We start from the raw sequence: 23,946 nt of genomic DNA, 5'->3' as shown, positions 1-23,946 counted from the left end.
AAGCCCACATTTTGCTATTAGAAAAATTTTGAGATAATATATATGCGTATGTACATGTATGTATATGATAATACATTTTAAATGCTTTTTGTACAAATAAATATTTTGAAACATCACATCAGTGGTTTTGCCTAATCACCATACTAAGTAGTCTCTCAGTGCCAATACTATTTTAATATAGTTGAGGTAAGCCAGACTCAAACTATTCTGTACATTAAAAAAAAAAATTATGTTTATTTACTTTTGAGAGAAAGAGAGAAAGACAGAGGAGTGAGCAGGGGAAGGGCAGAGAGAGAGAGACACAGAATCCGAAGCAGGGTCCAGGCTCTGAGCTGTCAGCACAGAGCCCGATGTGGGGCTCAAACCCACGGACTGTGAGATCATGACCTGAGCTGAAGTTGGACGCTTAACCGACTGAGCCACCCAGGTGCCCCTCTGTACATTTTTATAGGATTTAACCAAGGCTTCAAAACTGTGCCTATCTTAAATTGCTAATACTCTCATTTTACATTGAATCTTTTGCACTAGGTTTCATTAGGTGTAAATAAAACTAGAATTCACATTAAGAAGCAGCACACACACGGATGCTAAATTCACACAATATCTTTGATTTAAATACAGAAAGAATTTTATTTTTTTATTAAGAAAATTTTTTAAGTGTATTTATTTTGAGAGAGAGCACGATATTGAGCTGGGGACAGATAGAGGAGGAGAGAAAGAATCCCAAGCAACCTCCATAGGTAAGCATGGAGCCTGATGTGAGGCTCAAACTCACAAACCATGAAATCATGACCTAAGCCAAAAGTCAGAGTCAGACCCTTAACTGACTGAGCCACCCAGGTGCCCCAACACAGAAAGAGTTTTAAATAAGAAACAGGTCTGTGTCAAGCATATGAAGAATCCCCACCACATTTTGTACCTTTTATAAATAACGGAGATAAAACTAACCGTTCAGCCAAAGTTCTCCTAGCAAACACAAGATAAATAAGGAAATAACTGCTTGATACTGTTTATTTATAAGCTCCTGGACCAGAAATAGAGTAAACAGCACTCATTGTCATTATAGATTTATATAGGTATCTGAATAAATTCCTTACTTAAAGAATAGTAATGAAAAACTGATATAAACATATCTCATGATCTTCAGAATGAACCTAAACGGAGGTTCCATCAATGTATGATGTTGGTAGCTCTAAAAATAAGTGGGGTGGAGAAAAATGGAGAGAGAGAAGACACTAAGGTAAGTCAGTGTGTCAACTGTCAATGTGTCAAAGGAACTGACATGTCTTGGTGTTCACTTAAATGTTTTACAAAGGAGTGAATAATTTAAAATAAAATGTCTTTTTTTTTTCTAGGAAAGAAAACAAAGAACTGTAATTGTGAATCAAAAATTTATATAATAATTTCATTGACTATCAACTCTTATTAAATCTACTTAATTCAATTAATAAAAGACCCTGGCATTCACTTTATATTCTCCAGTTTTAGTTCCAATGAACAAAGCATAACATTCTTTTAGTCTATTTTCCACTTGGATAAGGAACTTTAACATTTTTTATTTCACATGAATCTATGGGGACTTCCCTTAGCATTTTAGATGATCATATCAGAATATTTTACCAGAAGATTCAACTGTTAGATGCAGTATATTCCATTTTCTAGCCTAAATAAATATCACAGAATTTCAATCACAGCAATACAAACATAGCAGAGATGGCCTTTGTATGTTCTTCACAAACACAGTCGGTTTCATATTGGCTTTTGCACACAAAATTAAATTCACTACCACAACTATGCATGCCACCCAACCATATTATCTTCCCAGAAGCCAACTGACTGCACAACATTTACTACCTATTATGTATCAGACTCTATTGCAAACCCTTGCTTACCAACTCTGTAGAGACCTAAGAGCCTCAAGAATATTTTCCAAGTCGTTTGACTGTCTGCCTACATATCTCTCTCTTTGAAACAAATGTTCTCACCAAGAGGTTAGTAAAATGGCCTTGCTAAACCCTTTTCTCCTTATTTTGAGTGTACACATTGCAAATGTACCGATCACTACATTTAATCCAGGATTCCTTCTTTCACCTGCCTCCCAAGTATCTGGTCTGACTTGCTTTCAGAATAGTAGAAAACACAGAAACATCTGAAGCTATTTTGTCTTAAGGTTCTCATTGTACCATGAAGCTGGTAACCACCAAAGAACTGTGGGCATGTCATGGTCAACAGGGACTGAGAAGATTTTAAAAAGTGCTCATTTGATATGTATTACAAAAGTGTTCTATTCAATGGGAATTCTTAAATAAAACAGATACAAATAAGACTTGAAATTATTGTTTCCTTTTTCTGAAAGAAATATTCTCACAATTATACAGAGACTAATATTCACTTTGTTTGAATAAGTTGTGTCAGCTTCCAAATGGTTTCATCAGATTTCTTAATATTGTTTTAAGAGTGAGGGAAATGTTCATTTTTTTTCTGCAACAGATTCCCTACAGATCAATCTACATTCTATTCTCTCCTTGTGGCTGGTTTGTTCCCATACTTTTAAAATCTCATGGAGTGGGGGGTGTGGGGCTATGAAATCTACCCAGTATGGATGGGAGGGTTCTTTCCCACAACCCCATTCCTCTGTCATTGCTACCTTACATCTCACTCATATTCCTATTTTCTCCTTTTTGTTATTCAGTCTTTGAAATAACTTCTTCATCCCTCTTTCTTACTACTACCCCACCCACCACACATGTTATTAGAGAATTGCAAGTACTATAATTATTGTAAACCATAGAAGTTTCTTTGCCGGGTGAGATGGGGGTGGGTGGGGTGGACACCTGTGCGATTGTAAAAGCAGGTATCTCATTCCAAAGTCATGATCTGCTCTATTTTGTATTAACAGTGCAACCTGATGAGTCATTAATGCTCCCAGTTCTTAGATGAACATGTCCTTAAAAAAGACTCTCTATGTTAGAATTTTATCCTAAGGATAATATAACTTTTATTTGGATTTCAAGGGAAGAACCAGAGAAGTTTGCACACTGTGTGTATAATCTGTTCTATGTTTATACAAATGTATTTTAACACCTTGACTTGCATATACCAGTATCACAGTTAATAGATTTTTTGTAAAGGCACACAAAGCTTTATTGCGAGCTGACCTCACCATGTATTCACCATGTATTTTTAAGTACCTCATGGCGGAGTTCTGTGGACATAGCACAAGTGTTCCAGTTATGCTGTTAGCAGACACAAAACATAGTTGCTAAGATGCCCAGGCAGCTGGCTGAAGTTCACGTTCTCTTTAGGGAATTTTACAATTTAAGCTTAAGAGCTTTTAATTAAATATAAGTATATACCAGTTTACTCAGCAGAAGTATATTAGGATCACATTTATTTAGCAAAATGGATTTCACTTTAATGTGCAACAAAAAATATTTTGTTTCCTTATTTTAAAAATGTAATAGACAACCACAATGGAGTGCTTGAGCAATCCTCAGAGAATTTAAATAGAGAAAGCTTGAAGTTCTTTAAGATGTTCACATTTTCTCACACATACCTATAGGTCCATCGACCATACAGAAACAAGTGCCCCACTTTCACTCACGTTTGATATGTTCTTAATTAAAATAAAATGCTAATTGGCACCTCATGAATCAAAGAAAATCACCTAATATAAATTTTAATCAGATTGTTTCAGATATCCTAAATTCCTCAATATTTTCAGAATCTGAGACATTAAACTAAAAATGGTACCAACTCAGGGTATTTGAAACAAAATTGACATTAGTAATCAAGATATAAATACCCTCCCCAAATCTCATCAGATGTTTCTGCACCCTTAATGAATTACCTTAATAACTGAAAATCAGGTGATATTTATATCAACACTCAATCCTCCCAGAGATGAGAGAGATTAATCTAAAGGTTGGGAGATCAGCATTAGACTCTGTGACCCACATCTCCCTATTAACTCTGCCAGTGGAGGTTCATTTGGTGCACCTCCCAAGCATGTTATTTTATACTGACAGTCTCCTCTTGCTGAGCAAGGAGCTCAATATTTCTCAATTCATGAATTTTACACCCAGAAAGGGTAATGTATATGTATAAACAATGTAAGCGTTTCTGATGGCCTCGCTTTTAAGAGACAGACATGTTATGGGGATGATAAATGGGAATCATCTCTTTTCCCAACTTGAGATAATCCTCTAATAATGCTGTTCCCTCAAGCGGAAAGAACGTATTTAGATACAGTCATCTGGTCTAAGTGCGCGTAAGGAGATATGACCAAGTGTGGTCTCTTCTTACTTATAGAAAAGGCCCAGGAGAGTTGATAACTTCAAATTTTTAAAAAGCAGAGCTTGCCTGGAGAGCATAATCCAGTAAGTTTGGGACTTTCAAGCGCTTCTGAACAATAAGAGAAAAAGCTATATGACAGAGAAGTAAGCCAGGTTATTAAGATTTCAAAATGTTTGCTTAAAAATAGAACAGATAAACAAAAACCAACCATAGACAGCACATTTATTATCTTTTCTACTCTGGTACTCCCACACTGTCAAAGCCTTTGATAGATAGATAGGTACCAAATACCCAAACACCAGAAAAATGCTTTGGTCAGCATTAACGATTTAAAATTTAAGTAACAACTTTGAGTAAAGTAAAACAAAGGCCTCTCATAGATATAGATTTATACTTCCTTTCTACACCCTTAAATTAAAGCTACTGAGACAAACTTTAACAGACACCATTTTATTTTTAATTATGTTACTCTTTTCTTCAAAGGTCAATAGCAGTTTCCGCTCACCTCTTCCACCTGACCTCTTCAACAGGGTGTTTGAACAGCCCAATTGACTGTCCCCATATTTACCCTCCCCTTCAGTTTTCTGTTAGAATTCTCTGCTTCTCTGCCTTGGAGACCAGCAACTCCATGTCCCTCTCTCGTTATCCTCCTCATTCTCAGACTTCTATTCAAGCGGAGTCTTCTCACCCCCAACTTGGAATGCTTTGTAAATCCTCCTTTGAACTTCACCCATGCATTTATGAATGATCCAGCTAAAGCCCTCAGTTCTCGAGTGTCTTCTCTAAAACTCCTCACCCCAAACTGGTTGTATCTTTGATTTGTATGCCTTGGGACTTAGGTCATACTATTTCTTACGTCTAAATTCCTCAGCTGTTTTTATGTTTTTGTCTCCGCTCCCTTACTAAATTCTATATTCCACAGTTGAAGTGTAGGGATACTTATACTTTAAACATGAATGGTGTTCACACTCTTGCAACTCAGCCCCTCTTTGAGAATTTAGTTAGAAGAACATCTGCTCAGTTTTTTATCATCAAGAGTGAAAAAGTTTATATTCTAGTAGAATTTGATACTTCCTTTGAAAGATGTGAGTTTGGGGCTAAAGAGATACTGTCCTCTGATTACAGTAGCAGCTCAAATTTTGAGATACAACTAAAGAAACATACAGATAATGCAAACACTAAAGACTATACTGGATATAAACATCTAGATAATCTGAAAATGCAGACAGAGCTTCCATTTTTTTTTTTTTTTCATCATTCACCTTTTCAAACCCAGCATTCCATATAAGGCTTCTATCAGGGTGGTAATCACTGTTTTTCTCAATGTAAATGTATAATGAACAAACTCACTTTGGTAGCAAAAGTCAAAAGAATCCTTAAGCCATGTTGATATAGACAAGGTAACATGGATATAGCAAAGTGAGGTATAAAATCTGGGTAATTCAAGATATACTTTCCACCCCTCACCATTACTTGTGATTTAATTACTATGTTTCATGAAACTTTAAAAAATATGTTTTAATGACATTTAATTCTACTTTCCTTTTTTAAAATTTTTATTAAAATGTTTTCAACATTTATGTATTATTGAGAGACAGAGCATGAGCATGGGAGGGGCAGAGAGAGAGGGGGAGACACAGAATGTGAAGCAAGCTCCAGGCTCTGGGCTATCAGCACAGAACCTAACGCGGGGCTTGAACTCACAAACTGCGAGATCATGACCTGAGCTAACGTCAGATACTTAACCGACTGAGCCACCCAGGTGCCCCTAATTCTACTTTCTTCCTCACTTACAGATGCCAAGGTCCATTTAACACTTGTGACAAAATATGATCAAAGACCACCAAAAATATGATCAAAGACCACCATTTCATTCAGGGGAGATTGTATTAGACATATTCTTTATCTCCTTAAAATGGGGAAAGTACAGAGGCTTAAAGCATCCCCTTCCCCAGGAATGTCTATTTTAGCCAGCTGTGTGCAACTCAGAAAGCCTTCACTTTACCAGTAACGTTCAACTCTCACTGTGCATCAAAATCACATGAGATGCATTTAAAAATACAGATATCTAGTAACAAGAAATAAATAAATGAAGCAAATTTTAGAAAAAAAACAAACAAAAAATACAAATGCCTGAGCCCCTCGACTAGAAATCCAGATTTAAGTTGTCTGATGAGGGATGAGGTAGTAGGTATTTTTATTTAGAGGCTCCCTGGTTATTCTAACATATAGCCAGTGTTGAGAAGCAGTGTGGGAAATATTTATGCACTGGACCATTTCCTGGTGTTTCTCAAAATCCCCTGCTCAGAATGGTGTCATGGTTGGTTAGCTGGCTAGTGCCTGGTTGTTGTAGCTCTGGGCCCTCCTGGGTAAGCAGGGTGGTGGCTCACTGAGGCAATGAGTGCCCAGAGTTTACTGTGAGGCCAAATCTAAAGATGCTTCTTATATTAACTTATTTCATATTACTTCTATTTTTTTTACTACAGCAAGCAAATAGCCTTTATTATACATTTTTGCTTCCTAATTATTTCAAGTTGCCTTCTCTATTAAGCTATAGATTGTGTTATCTTCTTTTCCCCAGCCACATAATAGCTTGATTGAATGGCTTTATTTCAACATCTCCAATTATTTCCTAGAATTGAGTGTGAAGAGATGAGAAGAGAATGTTTCATCTGCAGATAGTAAATGGCTTCCCTACAGAGCAGAGCAAGGTAAGACTGCACCATAGTGAAACATGATGGCTATACTATATTCCGTTATACTCTACAGAAATATACGATAATAATATATTTCCTTTTTCCTCCCGCAACTTAGAAAAAAGCAAAATCTTCAGAAATTTACTATATGTAGAATATGGCCAAAGCAACTAAATCACTCCATGAGAAACTAAGAAGACTGTGGTACAAAGCCAACAGATGAAGCCAGTAGAAGCCAGTCAAGACAGCATGTACTAATGATACATGTGGGCAAGCAAGTCTAGGTATAATAGACATGATAGGTCAAATTTTCATAGACACAGATGCTGAGATATAATTAAACTTTTCCTCTCACTCCAGAGGTTCTTTCTTTCCTATTTAGACTTTCAATTATTTACGGAGAAATACTTTATACCTATCGCATTTATTCAAGCAAATATTTAGAAGGTTCGCCATAATTTATTTTCCTCCCAAGAATCAAATCATTCTTTTGAAGAACAATTACAGCCTTCTTGCCGATAGGTGTGTTTCTCCTGATTCATACTCAAAAAGTCTAAACATTGGCATATCTAAGGAACACCACTTTTTAATACAATAAAGTACTCAGTTATCTACATGATATCCTGGGATGAAAGACCATTTCACATTTTCTGTCACCTCAGTTATGTTAAACATTCAAAGTCCTTAAATACAAATGAAAAAAAATATATATATATACAATAGTTTTTTACCAAACACATCCCCATCCTTGCTCCCCAGCCAGGGCCCCATTCTTGGAATCATTCCTCCAATGAAGCCACTGAATAACCAACCCTTCTTCTTGGACCTGACAAACTGACCTCACTGCCGTGTAATGTTATACACTTTGTACACTGATAAAAAATAAGCAAGCCTTATTAAAAACATAACATTTTTAGCTTTACCTCATTAAAATGAAACCTCAGGGAGCATTTTTTCCCCTTTTCCTTTATCCCTCTTGCTCCTCTCACGATGCACGTCTCTCCCCTTGGCTACATCCCTCCCCTCAAAAACGTTCTGAACACTGTCTGGGCCCATGAATACATTTTTTATTCATTGCACAAATGAATGATCTAAGAGCTATTAAGAAAGAAGAATGTAATCCCTGTGTAGAGAACTGGGGGTTTCCTTGACAACAACAAAAAGACAGCAGGGAATGTCCATGCATTCCATGAATATGCAAGAAGAGACTAGGCCCAGTACCTGGACAATTTTATAAAGAATTTGTAATAAGATCTTTTTCTTTGGAAAAAAAATGGATTGGTAGTTATCAAAATCATAAGCCCAAGTTTTTTCACACACGAAAAAGAGCAGAAAGCTAAAGGCTTCTACATATAGGTACTGTCGAATCAATACTATATTTAAATTTTAAATAAGGGTTGCAGCTGCTTCTGATTTGCACCCAAAATGGCATCACCCTAGACAAACACAATTCATAGAGGATTAAAATTTTAAAAAGCTCTTACAGTCACACAGATACTATGGTGTAATTACAATTGGCTCCCTGCTATATAAATCCTGAATTTTAAGATAATTCCATTGTTTACCTATTTACAGTACAAAACCATCTAAGTGTTCCTACATTTACAAGTCCAGAATAAAATAATTACTAAAGCAGACATGGGATTAATTTGTACTAAGTAGTTCCCATGTGCCAGGCACTATGCTTGGTGCTTTGTTGTCATGAAATATTAACTCTATGATATCTCTACCACAGTGATGGGCAAACCCTTGAAGAGATCCCTTTATCCTTGAAGCAACCTAGTGAGTTTGTAGTATTGTTGTATATTTTTAACATTACAACAACTGAGGCTTCTGGAGATAAAGCAATTTTTAAGGCCAAACAGAGTGAAATAACAATGCTGACAAAGAACTCAGGACTGTTTCCAAGGCTCTTTACACTGTGTCAACTGTCTTTTCCATGTATCCTATGAACGCAACAGACTATGTACCCATGTTCATTTAGAACGTCACAGAGCGTGCTCCAAAAATCCAGTTCTAGTGTAGTATCTTGTACATGGTAATTACCTGACTTGAGCAAAAGAGAAAAAAATATATTGGTATATTATATGTACAGGTGTGTATATATGTATGCATGTGTGTGTGTGTGTGTGTGCGTGTGTGTTTATAGGTAGGTGATCATTTTCCTTGTTTCATAATCTCTGTGGCTTGGAAAAAAGAGTATGGGTCAAAGTTTAGGTAGTACTATTCCTTCTATACATAATAACCATTACATCTATTTTGCTGGCAAAAAGTTCTGACAAAGAAATTAAGAAATTTCTGGGTCCACACCATGGATAAATAAAAGAAGGACTGACTCCAGACTCTCCAATCTTTAGCACTTGTTTCTGTAATACTAGTGGTCAAAAATCACTTGAATTAGATGTTATAAATCTTTAACTCACCTTTTAGAGTACGTAGCCTACCCTTCGTAAAGTAGCTTTATGCCATTTAACTTTAAAGGTGTGGCACTTTGAACCATGACATGGGAATACATTTTGGAAAGTTAAACATATTTAATCTACAGAAGATGCTACATTTATGAAAAAAGCATGAATCACTGAAGGATAAGAAAGTACTATGAGAACACTGCCTCCTGAAGAAGTTGGCTGAATATCTCTGGTTTCCACACACTGTGTAGGTTTCTAGGTGAATACTAAGAAGGCATTCATCTTCCAAAGCAGGCTGTGACCCTCTGTCATACTGGTGCTATTTAGAAAAGTGTCTGATTATATTTGTGGCTCCTTAGTCCCCACTGATGAGCCTCTGTTAGGCAGCAAAAGGTTAATAACTGGTTTCCAGTAATTTTTTTTGATCTTCCTCTCCAACAAGGACCCAGCTGAAGCCTCATCCTTCTCACAGAATATTCTCTGACCTCTATGCCTCCAGTGATTCCTTCATTCACTGACCCCAGCTGCCATTTATAGCTGGTACCACATCACCTTGTGTGTAACTATATGTTTCCGTACTGCAGTTATGTTTGATTGTGTTAATATTGGCTCCCCAGAAATGCTCTATGCCTTTAAAGTCCTTGGAAGCAGAGTTTATGGTTTATGTTTATTCTGTGCCTCTTGTAATATCTGTCAAAGGACTAGGCGTGTTGTAGCTTTGCCTTTACCAAGATAAACCTTGCTTGTGCTATGCTGGAAGACAGTGTGTGCCTTTCTCTCGAGTTCATTGCCAGTGACAGATAAGTGATATTTGTCTTTAAATAAAGCCCCACCTCAGTAGTAGTTGTGATAACACTAAGTTGTAATGGCAAATGCTATTTTCAGAAAGAATAGGCATTGGATCATGTTAGGAAGATAATAAAGTTCTTTTTAGTTATCTATGGAACATGTCTTTTATTATTAAACGTTAACTTGTGAAGAAACAATTTCAGTTTTTTGAATTGTATCTCGAGGTGGGTGGGTTAATAAAACATTCATAGAGCATTTAAAGAAATTGACAGTCTACTATGTGTTTGTGTCTGCATGTCTATATGTGAGCAGTGTGTGCATGTATATGTTACACATAAAAAATATTTCACTTAGAAGGACTTTCTAAAAAGGTAACCGCTGGTCTGTAATGTAGTGTTAAACTCACTAATAAATTTAGCAACACTAAGGTCAATTCTTCTCTTCGTAGTATAGAAACAAAGGGAAGAGAGCCTCTTCCCTTTTCATTATTTGACTATTAGAAGAGGAACTTGATCCTTTTCTAGATTTCAGGCAGCCAAGGAGAGATGGGGAAAGCCATCCTAATTCCCTCCAGAAAAAAGAGAAAGTGCTTCTCTGGCAGGGAGCCATAGCTGGAGACCAGCAAAGGGAACCACTCATGTGTGCAAGCGCTGGCCCCATCCAATTTCAGGGATGCGTTCCGAAATTCTGAAGGGAAGAAGCAGCCCAGAACCAGCGCCACAAATTTCAGGATGCTGTTCTCTTGCCACGGCAGGTATTGAATAGCATCCGCAGCCCCCAATGTTAGCAGCAAACTAAACACAAACCATGAGCCTCCGTTCCCTATTTGCGGTACTTTCCCTAGTTGTCTCGCAAATTATCTCTGAAGTTCAAACATGAAAATATATGTATACCATGCCCCGAAAGTATCGAGCTCCAAGTGTGAGCTCGATGATGACTTAGCTCTGCACATACATGTGATGTTCTGAAATGTAACTATACATTACTTTGATTACACACAGGCATTGGTAAGATTGAAACTAGACTTGCTTCATTTGTTTTATTCAGCAACACACAAAGTTATTTAAAGGTAAACATCAAGAAATGTATATTATGATACTGAGATAAAAGTATTGATAATCAGACCAATTTAAAAATGTTCTCAAGTTAAATTAATTCATTCAGGAATGAATTATTATTGCTGCTTTCTTTTGAATTCGCTAGAAGTTATTATTCTTTTTCTAGCTGTGTTTTGAGGTACATGTTATTGTACTTTAAAAAAATTTTTAATGCTTTATTTATTTTTGAGAGAGAGAGAAAGACAGAGTGCGAGTGGGGGAGGGGCAAAGACAGAAGGAAACACAGAATCTGAAGCTGGCTCCAGGCTCTCAGCTGTCAGCACAGAGCCCGACGCAGGGCTTGAACTCACGGACCGCGAGCTCATGACCTGAGCTGCACTCAGACACTTAACCGACTGAGCCACCCAGGTGTCCCATGAGGTACATGTTATTTTAGAAACTGCCACAAAATAAGATCTGATTCCTGATCTCCTCTCAAATATGAACGTGAACGGTGCAGTGTTGGGGTATAGTGGGGAACAGAGCTGCCTTTCAAATATTAACCAGAAGAGCCACTCTTTCATGTGCTCAAAATATAGTGTCCCTAATAAGATTTTGTTTGGAGAAAGGAATCTGATATAATAAAGAATCTTAAAGTAATTTTTCTACATTATAAATGCTATAAAAATGAAAAATACATGATTTTTAAAAATTATATGAAGCTGGGGCACCTGGGTGGCTCAGTCGGTTAAGCATATGACTTTGGCTCAAGTGGTGATCTCGTGGTTCGTGGGTTCGAGTCCCACGTCAGGCTCTCTGCTAACAGCTCACAGTCTGGAGCTGCCTAGAATTCAGTCTCCCTCTTCCTTTGCCCCTCCCTCCTCTCACTCTGTCTCTCTCTCTCAAAAAAAAAAAAATTATATGAAGCTATCTTGTATAAACGTTGCCTTTCAAAAAATGATGACTGTGCACCCAACGATACAAATATTGCCATTCGCCCAGACATCTATCTCCTGTTCCCAGAGCCAACATCCCTTATCCTTCATCCTGTCCTCAGTGATATTAGCATTATGTACACCGCTCCAAAGTACAGATACAAATGCAGGAGGAATTGGTAATATGAGAGTTATTTCTGAATGATATAAGCAATAAGGTACCATAATTACCAATAAGGAAACCGAACAAAATGAATTCTAATTTAGAGGCCAAAATTATCTTTCTCAAAATGTCACTAATTTTTAATACCATTACATTAATAATTTTATCAGTACCTTAATACTTATGTCATTTTAGTTTAATATTGGCCTTACACCTGCCTTATACTTAGATGTAAATTATAAAACTAGCAAAAAAGACCACCTGACAAAACAAATAATATCAAGCTGGCCTGACAAATAGGATGTTGTATATACAAACACATTTAAAAAAAACAAACTAATAAGCCATCTATTTTAAGGTTATAACTATGAGCATTTGCATAATAACATTCAGATTTAATATCTGCACATTTACAAATCATTCTTTGGTTTAAAGATAACAGTATACCAGTTTTTCAAAACATTCACAGTTCTGTCACCCCAACGTGTGACACTTCAGATGATACAGGGGAGCATTCTTTAAAAAAAAGAAAAAAAAAAGCCCAGAATTGAAAAAACTTTCTACACCATTAAATCCTGTAGACTTCATACATGTTCACAAAGAAAAGCTTTCAATAATTTTTCAAAATGCAGGTGTGCAAATTACTCCTGAAGTAGACAGGAGTCATGTTTTCAGTATCCCCCAAACCACTGTTAAACACACCCCATAGCATTTTTCAGCTCATAAAACTTTTATGAGCTGAAAAGTTCCTTCAGATTTTTTTAACTGCTAACTACAGTTGCCCTCCAGCAACAGCACCTTAAGCTGCTATTAAGATCCATTTCAGCAAATATAACATAAACGTGTCTTGAGTAGCATGTTTTGTTTCATAGTAGTAAAAAAAAAAAAATCGAGATTTACATGACTTGCTGAGCACAGCAAAAAATTATGAATGCCTTGGTTTAGTGTAGCACGGGTGGCATTTTTGCTTACTTGGGCATATAGTACATGTAGAGGGGGGTTCTATGTTTGTGAATAGATTTATACAAGTTCATATGTGAACCAAGGATTTTCCAATCTGGGAAAATGTGCCTTGATACATAAAAAGTTGGTTTCCAGGCACATGTGTATTTTTCCTTATTAATGTACACCTGCCTTAGAACTCATTAATTTAACATCTGCTTTACGATTTTCCGTTGCCAAAGTTCAAGATGCTTAAAAAATTAACTTTCTCGTGTAAAAGAAGTAAAATTAGTAAAAGTCAGCAGTTGGAGCTGAGGAAACCTTGTTGTCTTATCAAGACAATAAACAATGCTTTTAGTCCTAAGGAGAATGGCCTCTTTCAAGTGTACAAAAATGATAGGTAGATGTAAGATAGAGAAAAAGGGAGACAGAGAGACAGGGGGAGGGAACAAGATAACTACAGGCTATAGTTCTATCTCTTCCCCCGGCCCCCGCCCTACTACCCACACACCGGGATCTCCTCCTGATGGGGAATCCCGACCATTCCCGTTGCAGACTTTTCTGACCTATTGTTATCAATGCTGAAGGAAAACTAGTATGAGAGAGAATCATGGCCCCATGTTTTCAAAGTGGAAGAAGGCAGAGGACACACCTAGGCATGTCTCCCAGACCAGCTGAATTAAGTTCACACCTCAAATATAAACATGCACCTTTGTATAAAACGGTTTCTGGGTTAGTTACTCAGAACCACCATTTTGAGTCACCATTTATAAACTTAGATTTTTTTTTTTATGACTGCCAATTTTTCCAGGAAGATAAAGTTTCACACTTTCTATTTTTTAACTCGATCACCCTAACCTTATCACACAGTTTCCCATTTAGAAAAGTTTTTAAGTGCAGAATGGTTTTACTGTTTCCTATATTATTTGATTCAGCGTAGAATCTACGTTAACATGAGAGTAATCTAAATTGGGAAAAACTTCTGCATAGTCAGTCTTTCTAATCTTAGTTTCAAAAGGTGGAAAGGGAATGTAAGAAACAGGAAACATGAGATAGTTTCCAAGAAACTATCATTAGCAAAACAATAATGTCCAATCCTGGCCTCTTTCAACTGTACTAGACAGTGGATTACCTTCAGTACTCTGGGAATGTATTCCTTTCTAGTTACTGCTCTGCCAGAGGCTTTACACTGAGAAAATTCTAGATTCTATGACTGTGAAGTTGCCACCTACAGCAATGGAAGCCAGCTGACCTGACGAATAGAGCGACCTGTTTGTTTCCAATAGGTACACTCCAATAGGTATCCTCTAATGAGGATAGCATCACTTTTAAGAAAATGACACCCTGAGGGGAATGTCTTACCAGCAAGAGAGAGAACCTGCTAAAAAAAAAAAATTCTTCTAGCCCAACCTCTCAGACCCCGGTAAAGGAAAAATCACTATTCTTTCAAATCACATATTTAAACTAGTATACAGCAATTTAACTAAAATCAGTGATCTTAACTTCTAAATTAAAAAGATACAAACCTGAATTGATCTATTAAACTGTATGCACTATGTGTTCTCATCTCAGCTTACCAAATTCAAAAGATGGTGTGGTCTGACCTTTAGGAAGGAATAAGTTGCATTTGATAATGAAAATGGCAAGTATTATTCGATGTAAAGAAACTGCTTTTAGGAATTTTGCTGGAGAGATAAATAAAATATTTGAGCAGAATAGAAGGCATCATAAAAATTCCTAGAGATAAAACAATGATATCATAAAATAAGTAACATTACAGCCTGTTTTTTAGGGAGCAGAGGTAATGCTGACATATCCATATCTGCAATTATATGTGACACAATGAATTATAGCATTTCCTAGAACTGAGCTAGATTGTATTTGTTGTAAATATTCAGAGCCTTATTAAAATACCCAAGAGACAACAGCTTAACAGTATGTTGAACTTTCATAAAATAACATTTAAACTACAGACCTGTTACCCACCCCACAAGCTGTACAACAAACCTACAAAATCCTGGGAGAGAAAACGCAAAGCACACCTGTAGACATCTTTCTATCAGCCTTAGACATGTGCCAATACAGTTTTAGCTGTCCACAATGTAAGTGCTGAAGGTTAATAGTTAAAGACCGATGGAATGTTAACACAGTCTAGTACTACACTTGAGTAGTAATGCATGGAAAGACACTGAAATTAAAACATTTTGTTCTGCATGTTCTGAAGTGATGTAACAGTGATGATTGGTTATATTAGATGACAAAGCAGGGCTTCTTAGAACTTTAAAAAACACACTCGTATCTAACATTCTTCCAAATAACATATTCTTCCAATTCTTGTACAAATATATGCAGCTAAAATACAGAAATTTTCACACTCCAGTTATCTTCTAATGGCAGCATTTGGTAGGTTGATTTTTTTTTTCCAAAAGTAATTTTCAAGATAAAATGCAGATTGCCTTGACTGGTATGTCTAGAAAGCAAAGACTTACCTGTCTTGTTTTCTCTGACCTCAATAATATAAACATTTATGTCAGGGTGGAATTTTGTCCCTGCTGGGGGTTCTGGAGTGGAAAGCGCCTGAGGTCTGAAGGCCTCTTTGCCTTCCACAGTGGGTGGTCTTGTTGGCTGTGTAGCAGATGGAGTACTTGAAGTTGTGAAATACTCTCTATCAATATCAGTTTCTGTTTCCTTCACTACAACATCCTCGAGTGTAGCGGGAGGAACACGAGACGTTGATTCTCCAATGATTACCATGTCTCTGGTTGTTTCTTCTCCGGGTTCCCTGTCAATGAGAGGCGGTTTCTCAGTGGGTGCTGGAGACGGCTTGGATGAAGTCGTGTGGAGTCTTTCTACTGAACTGAAGGTGGCAGTGATATCACTTGGAACGGTGGCTTTAATTGTTGAAAATTCTGGTATTTCTGTGGCTTTGGGCTTTTCAAATAATCCTGAGCCTAAATCCATATAATCTAGAGATGTTTTCTCTCTTTTCTCAGTAGTGGTATCCTCTATAAGCTGGGTAACATGGGTGCCGAAAGGTGATACAAATCCCCCTGGACTAGTACTTTCTGTTTCATACTTTCGTTCAGGCTCTGGACTTAAAGACACCTCTGATCCTATGCTTGGCATTAGTGTTACTGCTTCATCAGTTTCTGCTTTGTGCTCAGTGACAGCACCAGGTGGATAAGACATACTATGCTCAATTTTTCCAACTGGAGTTGTTTCTAAAACTGGGACTCTCTCAGAACCTGTCACCAATCTGTCTTCAGAGACTGTGTATGCTGACCCATCACTCTCTTGTTCATCTAAAGGTGTTGCTGCCTCCTTGGCTGTGTCAACTGCAGAACTGAGAGTAGGAACTGGTTTCTCTGAAGTCTGTTCTTCCCAAGGGAATTCTTCTTGAGTTGTTCCCTGCGTGATTTTTGTTGTTGTTCTTAGACTCTCAGGAGAAAGAGTTGCTTCAAGATGAGTCTGATCAATGACATGTATGTCTTGAGAGGGTGCACCCAGAACTTCACCTTCTGAGGGAACAGAAGGTACCAACACTCCCCATTCTGTCTTGGGAATTACAGAAAGAGGAATGGTATGGGAAGTGTCTACATAAGTAGTAGATTCTTGGGTGCTACTATAATTAACAAATGCCAATCCTTCTACTTCTGAAGTCTGGGCAAATTGGGGGACAGTAGATACTGGCTTAGAGACATCCCTATATTCTCCTTCATCCAAAGCACTTCCTTCTGTAGTTGCATAAACAACTTGGCCTTCCGTGCTTGTGACAAGTGGAACTCTTTCTTCGATTGTAGAATCTCTCAAAGTTGGCTTTTCTGCAATACCAGTTAACATAGTTGGCTGAAATCCAACTGTGAATTTCCCGTGGCCTGTTGTATCTTCCTCAGTTAACTCCTCTAATGGCTTTTGGGTACTATCTGGAAAAAGAGTAAATTCATCTCCTCCATCTTCAGTGAAACTTGGGATTTCTTTATCATTTCCACTCACTTCTGTAGTAGTGAGTAAGGCAGGGGGGAATCTTGGAGGGCCTGCATGTTCTGTGAACTCTAAAGGCTTCGATGTTGTATTATCTTCATCCCATGCCCATTTTGATATAGTGACCACCTCCACATTTAAAGTGCTGTGGCTCAAATGTGTTGTCGTAATACCCTCATCATACTTTGTAGTTTCTTGATAGCCATCTGTTTCTAATTCAACTGGTGTTGTCATAAAGTCTTCCTCCACATCTCTTGCTTCTGGGGGCTTTGTTGTTGTCAGTGCTGGAGAATAAAAAGGTTTGGTCATTTCCATTGAATACTCTGTAAGATGAACTTGCTCTGAGGAAGTGGTCGAGAACTGCATTCCAGAGAAGTCTTCTTCCTCTATTTTTCCTAGAAATGGATCTTTTGTAATCTTTTCCTGTATCTCATCATCAGTGTAAGTATCTGTTTTCAACTCTGGACTTAGTGTTCCTGTTCTTTCTCTTCCTTGTGCCATTTCTGTTTGTGGAGAGGGGTAAATAACTGTGGATATTCCCTCGACTAATCTTTTATCACCAGAATAAGGAAACAATTCTACTTCTGTATGATGCTGTGATGGGAAAGGTGTAGTAGACACATACTGGCCAAAAAAATCTTCAGTTATCCTTCCATTAGTTTGTTTCTCTTCCCATTTGTCCGTAGATGATTCATTACTGTCAGGCAGAGTTACAGGTGAAATAATTGTTGAGGCTGGGACTGACTCCCTGTCCTCTAGTTGAGTGGAGGTGGTGTCTTCTGATGTCTTTGACACTGTAACAACTTCAGGTATTTGGCTAAAGACCAAGGTGCTCTGACCAGATCTAACTGTAAATGTTCTGTCTTCCCTGTCATCTTCTCCCACGGTGAATCCATAGTGGCTTGTGGTCACAGATTCGGAAATAGCGCTTACTGTTTTCTTTTCAGTTTTGGATTCCAACGTCATTGTTGTAGATACAAATGGTGTTTCAGTTGCAGACAATTCCTTGGAAGGAATGTGCTTTGAGATTTCCATAGATGTTACCAAGGGACCCACTTCTATTTGTTCAATTTGGGTAACTGATTCTCGTGTTTGTATGTCTTCCCTGACACCATCCCATGAATCAGGAGCAGGACGGGGGATGACGGTTGTACTTTGGGGTGCTTCTTCCCTAATTTCAGATATGTCTGGCTCTCCAAGTGGTCCTGATGCAGAAGGTGAGTCGTAGTCCAAATCCCAAGGCTTTCTGGTACTCCCAGTAGGTGTGGATGATTCAGTGGCTACTCTGTGTGTGACAGCTTGAGACTGAACTGTGGTTTTCTGTTCAAAACTGACTATATTTCCCACAGGAGGGAACTTTGTTGTAATTATAGGTAAGTCAGTGATTAAAGGGATGACTGGTGTTGTTCTGTCAGGTACCATTTGTAGTTCTTCAGAAAAACTGGATGATGCAGTTTCTGCAAGGATATTCAGTTCGATGGTTGTAGCCTCTGATATATTCTGTTTAGCTAGAAAAATAATTTCAAAGAGTTGATTAGACAAGTCACTAATAAAAAGTTGTACGTCCAGTGTTTGTCAAGTGCTGCTGTGTACTTTGGGGTGACCCAAAAGCGTTTGTGATGAAGGGAATCTAGAAACTATAATTAAATTAACTCAGACAATTGAACATTTTATAGTCACAAACTGATCACTTGTTTCATATCGTAAGGGTTATCACTGCTTTTACCCGTAAGTATGAATGACTGTTTTTGGTTAGGGAAAATGAATATTATGTATTTTAAGATAAAGAGAAGTCCAAAAAAATATGAATGTAGAGTTTGGAAACAGTGGATAGGTTACTTATCAGAAACTACAGCAGCAAATCAAAGCTTAGTAGGAAAACTTGGTAATACTACTCTCCTGAAGGGTTCCTGTGTACTCTGCCTCTATCTTTCTCCCTCCTTTTCAAGCTGCACTGTGTCTCAGGGGAGAGGGAGTGCCTCAGATTGCAAAACAACAAAAAAGCCACATCAAATGTACCCAAGATACATGTAAACTATTACATCGTCCATAATGTGGGGGGTTTCATAAAAACAGGATATTAAACATTTTAATACCACTCTTCACTTGATTCCAGGTGTTGAGACATTTGTCTTCATCTTCCTTTCCACTCTGCAGTGCAGCCTTGTTTCTAATAAACAATAAGATGTTTCTGGCAGAGGCTGCTTGGCATTTTTGATACTTCTGTGTTTTGTTCTACGTTCCACACACTATGTTTGCAACTCTTAAGGGTCTTGGTTCCAGGCTTACTTTAGCATGAAATACGAACATAGACCAGGAAGTAAAGTACCCACATGATATATTTTAGGTTTGTAATTACAAATCACTGGAAACAACTCCGAGCATCAGAAAGAACGGTCTCAGGCAATAAAAAGTAACATGTCATCATAAAATGCTACATTATAATAACTCCAGATTTACAAGGAATGGCCTGTCCTGTTTAAAGAAATGTAAAATGTGTGTAAAAGTGACGGTGTTATAGACGAGATTCCTTTTCAACATAGGGAAAATGCAGCGGCTTAGTACGCAAAGATTTTTGTTTCTTAAAAAAAATCGGATTTTCAAAAATCAAAAAGTAGTCACCACTAAATTCAGAAGGAACTGTTCTAAGGAAACACGTAGTCACTATTTCGCCACATCCTGTATGATTTAAAATAGTTGTATGCATATTGCCTGTCTCCCTGATAAGAGTTGCAATATCTGTAGTATTTGTAATACCTTGTGTTTCACTCTCAATAATCCCCAAACAGGAGTTTTCCAAAGGGAAAACCAAAGTGGATATCTTTGAACTCCATCTACTCTGTCAAAATTTAATGATCTTTGGACACTGAAACTGCTGTGTATGATACTAGAATTGTAAATATATGTCATCACATATTTGTCCAAGCCCACAGAATGTACAATACAAAAGATGAGCCTTTATGTAAACTATGAACTTTGATTATGATAAGTCCACATGCATTCATCAATTGTAACAAATATACCACTCTGGTGTGGGATGCTGACAATGGGGGAGGCTACGCACCAGAGGGGGCAGGAGGTAAATAGGAAACCTCTGCACTTTCCACTGACTTTTACTGTGAACCTAAAAACTAAAAACTAAAAGTACTCTAAAAACTAAAGTCTATTAGAAAATTTGAAGATAGGATGATGTGACTTTGTTGTAAATCAGACTTGAGTTGTAACATGTTGTTTATTTTTGTTTTCTATGAGCTGTTATTAGCTGTGGTCATTCTGCAGACCATTCTAAAGCTCAGATCCACGAATTTTATAATGAAAACTTGCTGGTCATTTACAGTATGGTAACATTTAAATATTCCTCGAAGTCTGTCACTATTTACCCTTTTGTGTGGGAACAAAACTAAACAAAAACATACTAAATAATCTCTCTCTCTCCCTCTCTCTCTCTCTCTCTCTCTCTCTCTCTCTCTGTAAAGAAAAGCCTTTTCTATATTCATTTCCTGGAAGAGGCTTTGGTCTGTTTTGATTGACATGAACAACTAAAGGAGCCAAAGTGTGGTTGACTCTTTTTCTTCTAATTCAATTCTCTATCCTCTGAAATTCCATAACTGTTACCTCATTTTACTGCCAAATATCATGTTTGTCTTATAACAGCTTTCTTTTGGGAAACAGTAAAATATACATGCAGAAAAAGTTCCCATGGAAACATAACATAAACACTTATGACACTGCTTATTAGAGAAAAATTAATCGCATTATTGTTAATGACAGCAAGAGAGCTGATTTTGCTTTTCTCAGAGTATTTTCGTGGCTGATGAAATTAACTTAAAAGGCGATGATATGGCATTAGGGTCAAACAGAAGGCCTGTGGATCAGGTTGTCCTATGTCTCAATCCAAGTTCCGTGCTAGCAACTTTCTATGATGCTATGAAAATGCTTCTATAGTGTTCCAAAAATGAAGGACTCATATTTTAAAGATGAAACTGTACGTCACTGTTGATTATTACTGTACCATTTGGTGTTGCCTTCCTCTAGTCCTGGAGCATGGGAAAGCAACGGCACTACGTCTCAGAGAATCTCCCTTACAAAGCCAGGATTTCTGTGACTTTGTTTTCACAAACAAGGGTTTTCAATAATTTTAGAGCTCTGTTTAAAAGTCTGCTTATAATTTAATTAATTCTACTATTTGGAATGGAAAACCTCAGACTTCCTTTGGGGTTGGGTGGCTTTTTCGTCAGTTTAACAGCTGATTTCCATCCTAACTCAGAATATCTGATTATCTGTGCCATTTGCTCAACCATTTCAAGAAGAGGAAATAATTTCAAAAACCACAAATATCTACAAAGAGGTATCTTAAGAATAAAGGCTGCTATATTAATGATGACTATCATAAAGGTGAAAATGCAACTCCAAATTATTCCAAAAGTGTCCTCCCAGAAGAATTCACATGGAGAGATCTCTGAACTGGAAAACTACCAGTGTCCTTTCAACTTCATTAATGAGAAAGCCAACAGAAATCAGCATACTTCTTTTCCCACAAAGATCCCTTCCAACCTTTGCAGCTGTCTGCCATACAGATGTTTTGGATCACTGTACTTATATATTTTATGTCCTATGGACTATCTTCTTTGTGCTTCTAAGACACGAGGCAGATTTTCCCAATAAAACATAAAGCCCCTACTAGCAGCACGACAGTCGATTTAACACACACCCAGGATGCGTAAATTATATGAAAATTATTAATTTCAAATTAGTTCTTCTATATGAAAATGTCTTATACGTGAATAACTGTAAATATGAGAATTCACAAATAGAGTGGATATTCAATAAGTTGATTCTGAGTTCATTGTTAAATAAAGCGTAAAGGTTGGAACAGTGGTATTAGAATTCAAACTATTTTTAAAAAGTTTTATGAGTGAGTGATTGAATGCTAACAGATTGAAGTTCAATAAACAGAAAACATATTTAAAATACCATTTAGGGAAAGATTAGTTGGGTGCCTATGATCAGATTATGATCGAGGGCACGAAGAGAGTAAGAAGCACCCCAAAGGTTAGAAGGGTAGGGTACTTTTAAAAGTGAACAAATAGGTGAAAATGTAGCATATGAAGTGGTGAGAATTTGTTTCACCTTCTCTAAACCATAATTTCTAGCTCCCTAGCTTAATCAAACAGAGGGACATAAAAAATAATGAAGGTTCAAAGCAAGATCACATAGATGATCCAGGGGCTAACATTTCAAAACAAGGACATTGTTTCAGTTGAGGAAGATGCCTAGGGACAAATGAACAACTGTGTTCAATAATAGATATGGCTGTTATTTAGATTTTGGTCTCCAAGTTAAAAAGGAAAAAAGGGCTCAATGTCTAATGAAATGAATTTAAATAATTAGAAAAATTATCTGAGAGTGATGGTAATGGGATATTAGAATGGTTTTTCTGGGAAACGTGCTGTATCTCCCTGGCTTGGAGATCATTAATGATATTACATGAGAGATTATCATGAGTCTTGAATGGCTTTGATTCACTCAAATTTGGGGATGTATGGGTGATTTTTCAAAGTCCTAAGTCTCCAACCTTGGAAAAAAATCAAAAGTGCACAATTTAGTTTAATTGTCACAGGGAAATAACACAGGAAAATTTTATTTCATAAATGTATTAATTTCCTGGTTTTTTAAAATCAACTTGACATGAACAGATTCTAATTATGTTTGTCATCAGCCATTGTTAAATTTCTATTCAGTAATGTTCAAAGGAAAATAGAATTATAAGTGAGGTTTTAGAATTGTTCATTCACCAGGAAGTGGCTTAAAAACACCATCTACATTTGGTAAAAAGCAAACAAGAAAAATATGGTTATACTTCTAAATTCCCCTGCTTGACCAAACAGCTATACATCTCTGGAATCACTTTTGGAACTGTTGCTAAGGTCACAACTCTTATAAACTTTACCCTAAAAACTTAGTCACACCTCAACTGTGTGGGAAAAGTGAACAGCAGTCAAGTCATTTTGAGAGTATTTTTTACATTGTTTAAAATATATACATTAAAAGAATCCTTGAAAAAGATTTAGCAATTTGGGGAAGCAGTTGGCACTGCATGTAGTTTAAGAAAGACTAAGAAAGATTTTTATGTTATGACTGAGCCTTCTAAATTTTGTATATGCCCAATCAATTTTGAATATAGTAGGTTTTAGGAAAGAAATAAACAAGAATCTAACCCTTAGATTAGATTTGTAATAGATGAGATTACCCTTTGGTTTGGAAAAAAAAAAACCCAAAATTTGAATCATGATATTTGGAAGTTATATATTTCCAAGTTATATGAATTCAAATGAATTAGAGGGGAAAAAAAAGGAAACTAGACCTGAATTTTCAAACTTTTCTCAAATTTTATGTAGATTTTTAGTAGGTAATTATTGTATTTGAATAGAAATATCTTATTTCATACATTCATGTGAATTCCTCATTTAAATAAATAATTTAAAACACATCAGGATGAATTCTTTGTGGCTACAGACAGCCTTTGGTTTAAGTTTTACCCTAGGGGTGAAAAAAAAAGGTTGTTTAAAAGTTTTGTCTTGCCAGTTTTATATAAAGCAAGAGAAAATGCAATCTAACAAGATAGTCAGGTTGGATAATTCCACTTCTTCCCTAATTAAACATCCCAACAGCATGAGATAGGCTTTTAGAGATAGGCTT

At 36.9% G+C, this 23,946-nt stretch overlaps 1 protein-coding gene across 4 annotated transcripts in view; it reads right to left on the bottom strand.

Moving 5' to 3' along the window:
* Positions 1 to 23,946, bottom strand: part of VCAN (versican) — a 130,455-nt gene that overhangs the window by 65,641 nt on the left and 40,868 nt on the right. For 3 of the 4 annotated variants that reach the window (XR_006963730.1, XM_047088694.1, XM_047088688.1), the window contains exon 7: positions 15,756 to 18,755. The exons of the other annotated variant lie outside the window; for it this stretch is intronic. Coding sequence is in view for 2 of the 3 variants with exons in the window: in XM_047088694.1 (XP_046944650.1) it covers positions 15,756 to 18,755 (3,000 nt within the window). In the remaining variant the exon portion in view is untranslated. The remainder of the gene's footprint in view (positions 1 to 15,755; positions 18,756 to 23,946) is intronic. 4 annotated transcript variants of the gene reach the window in all.

Source organism: Lynx rufus, unplaced genomic scaffold, assembly GCF_022079265.1.
Source record: "Lynx rufus isolate CCGP_SWC_20201006 ecotype Redwood Valley unplaced genomic scaffold, mLynRuf1.p SCAF_1, whole genome shotgun sequence".
In the NCBI taxonomy this organism is placed as follows: domain Eukaryota; kingdom Metazoa; phylum Chordata; class Mammalia; order Carnivora; family Felidae; genus Lynx; species Lynx rufus.
The sequence above is the reverse complement of the archived record's forward strand: the minus strand, read 5'-3'. Positions and strand labels throughout refer to the sequence as shown.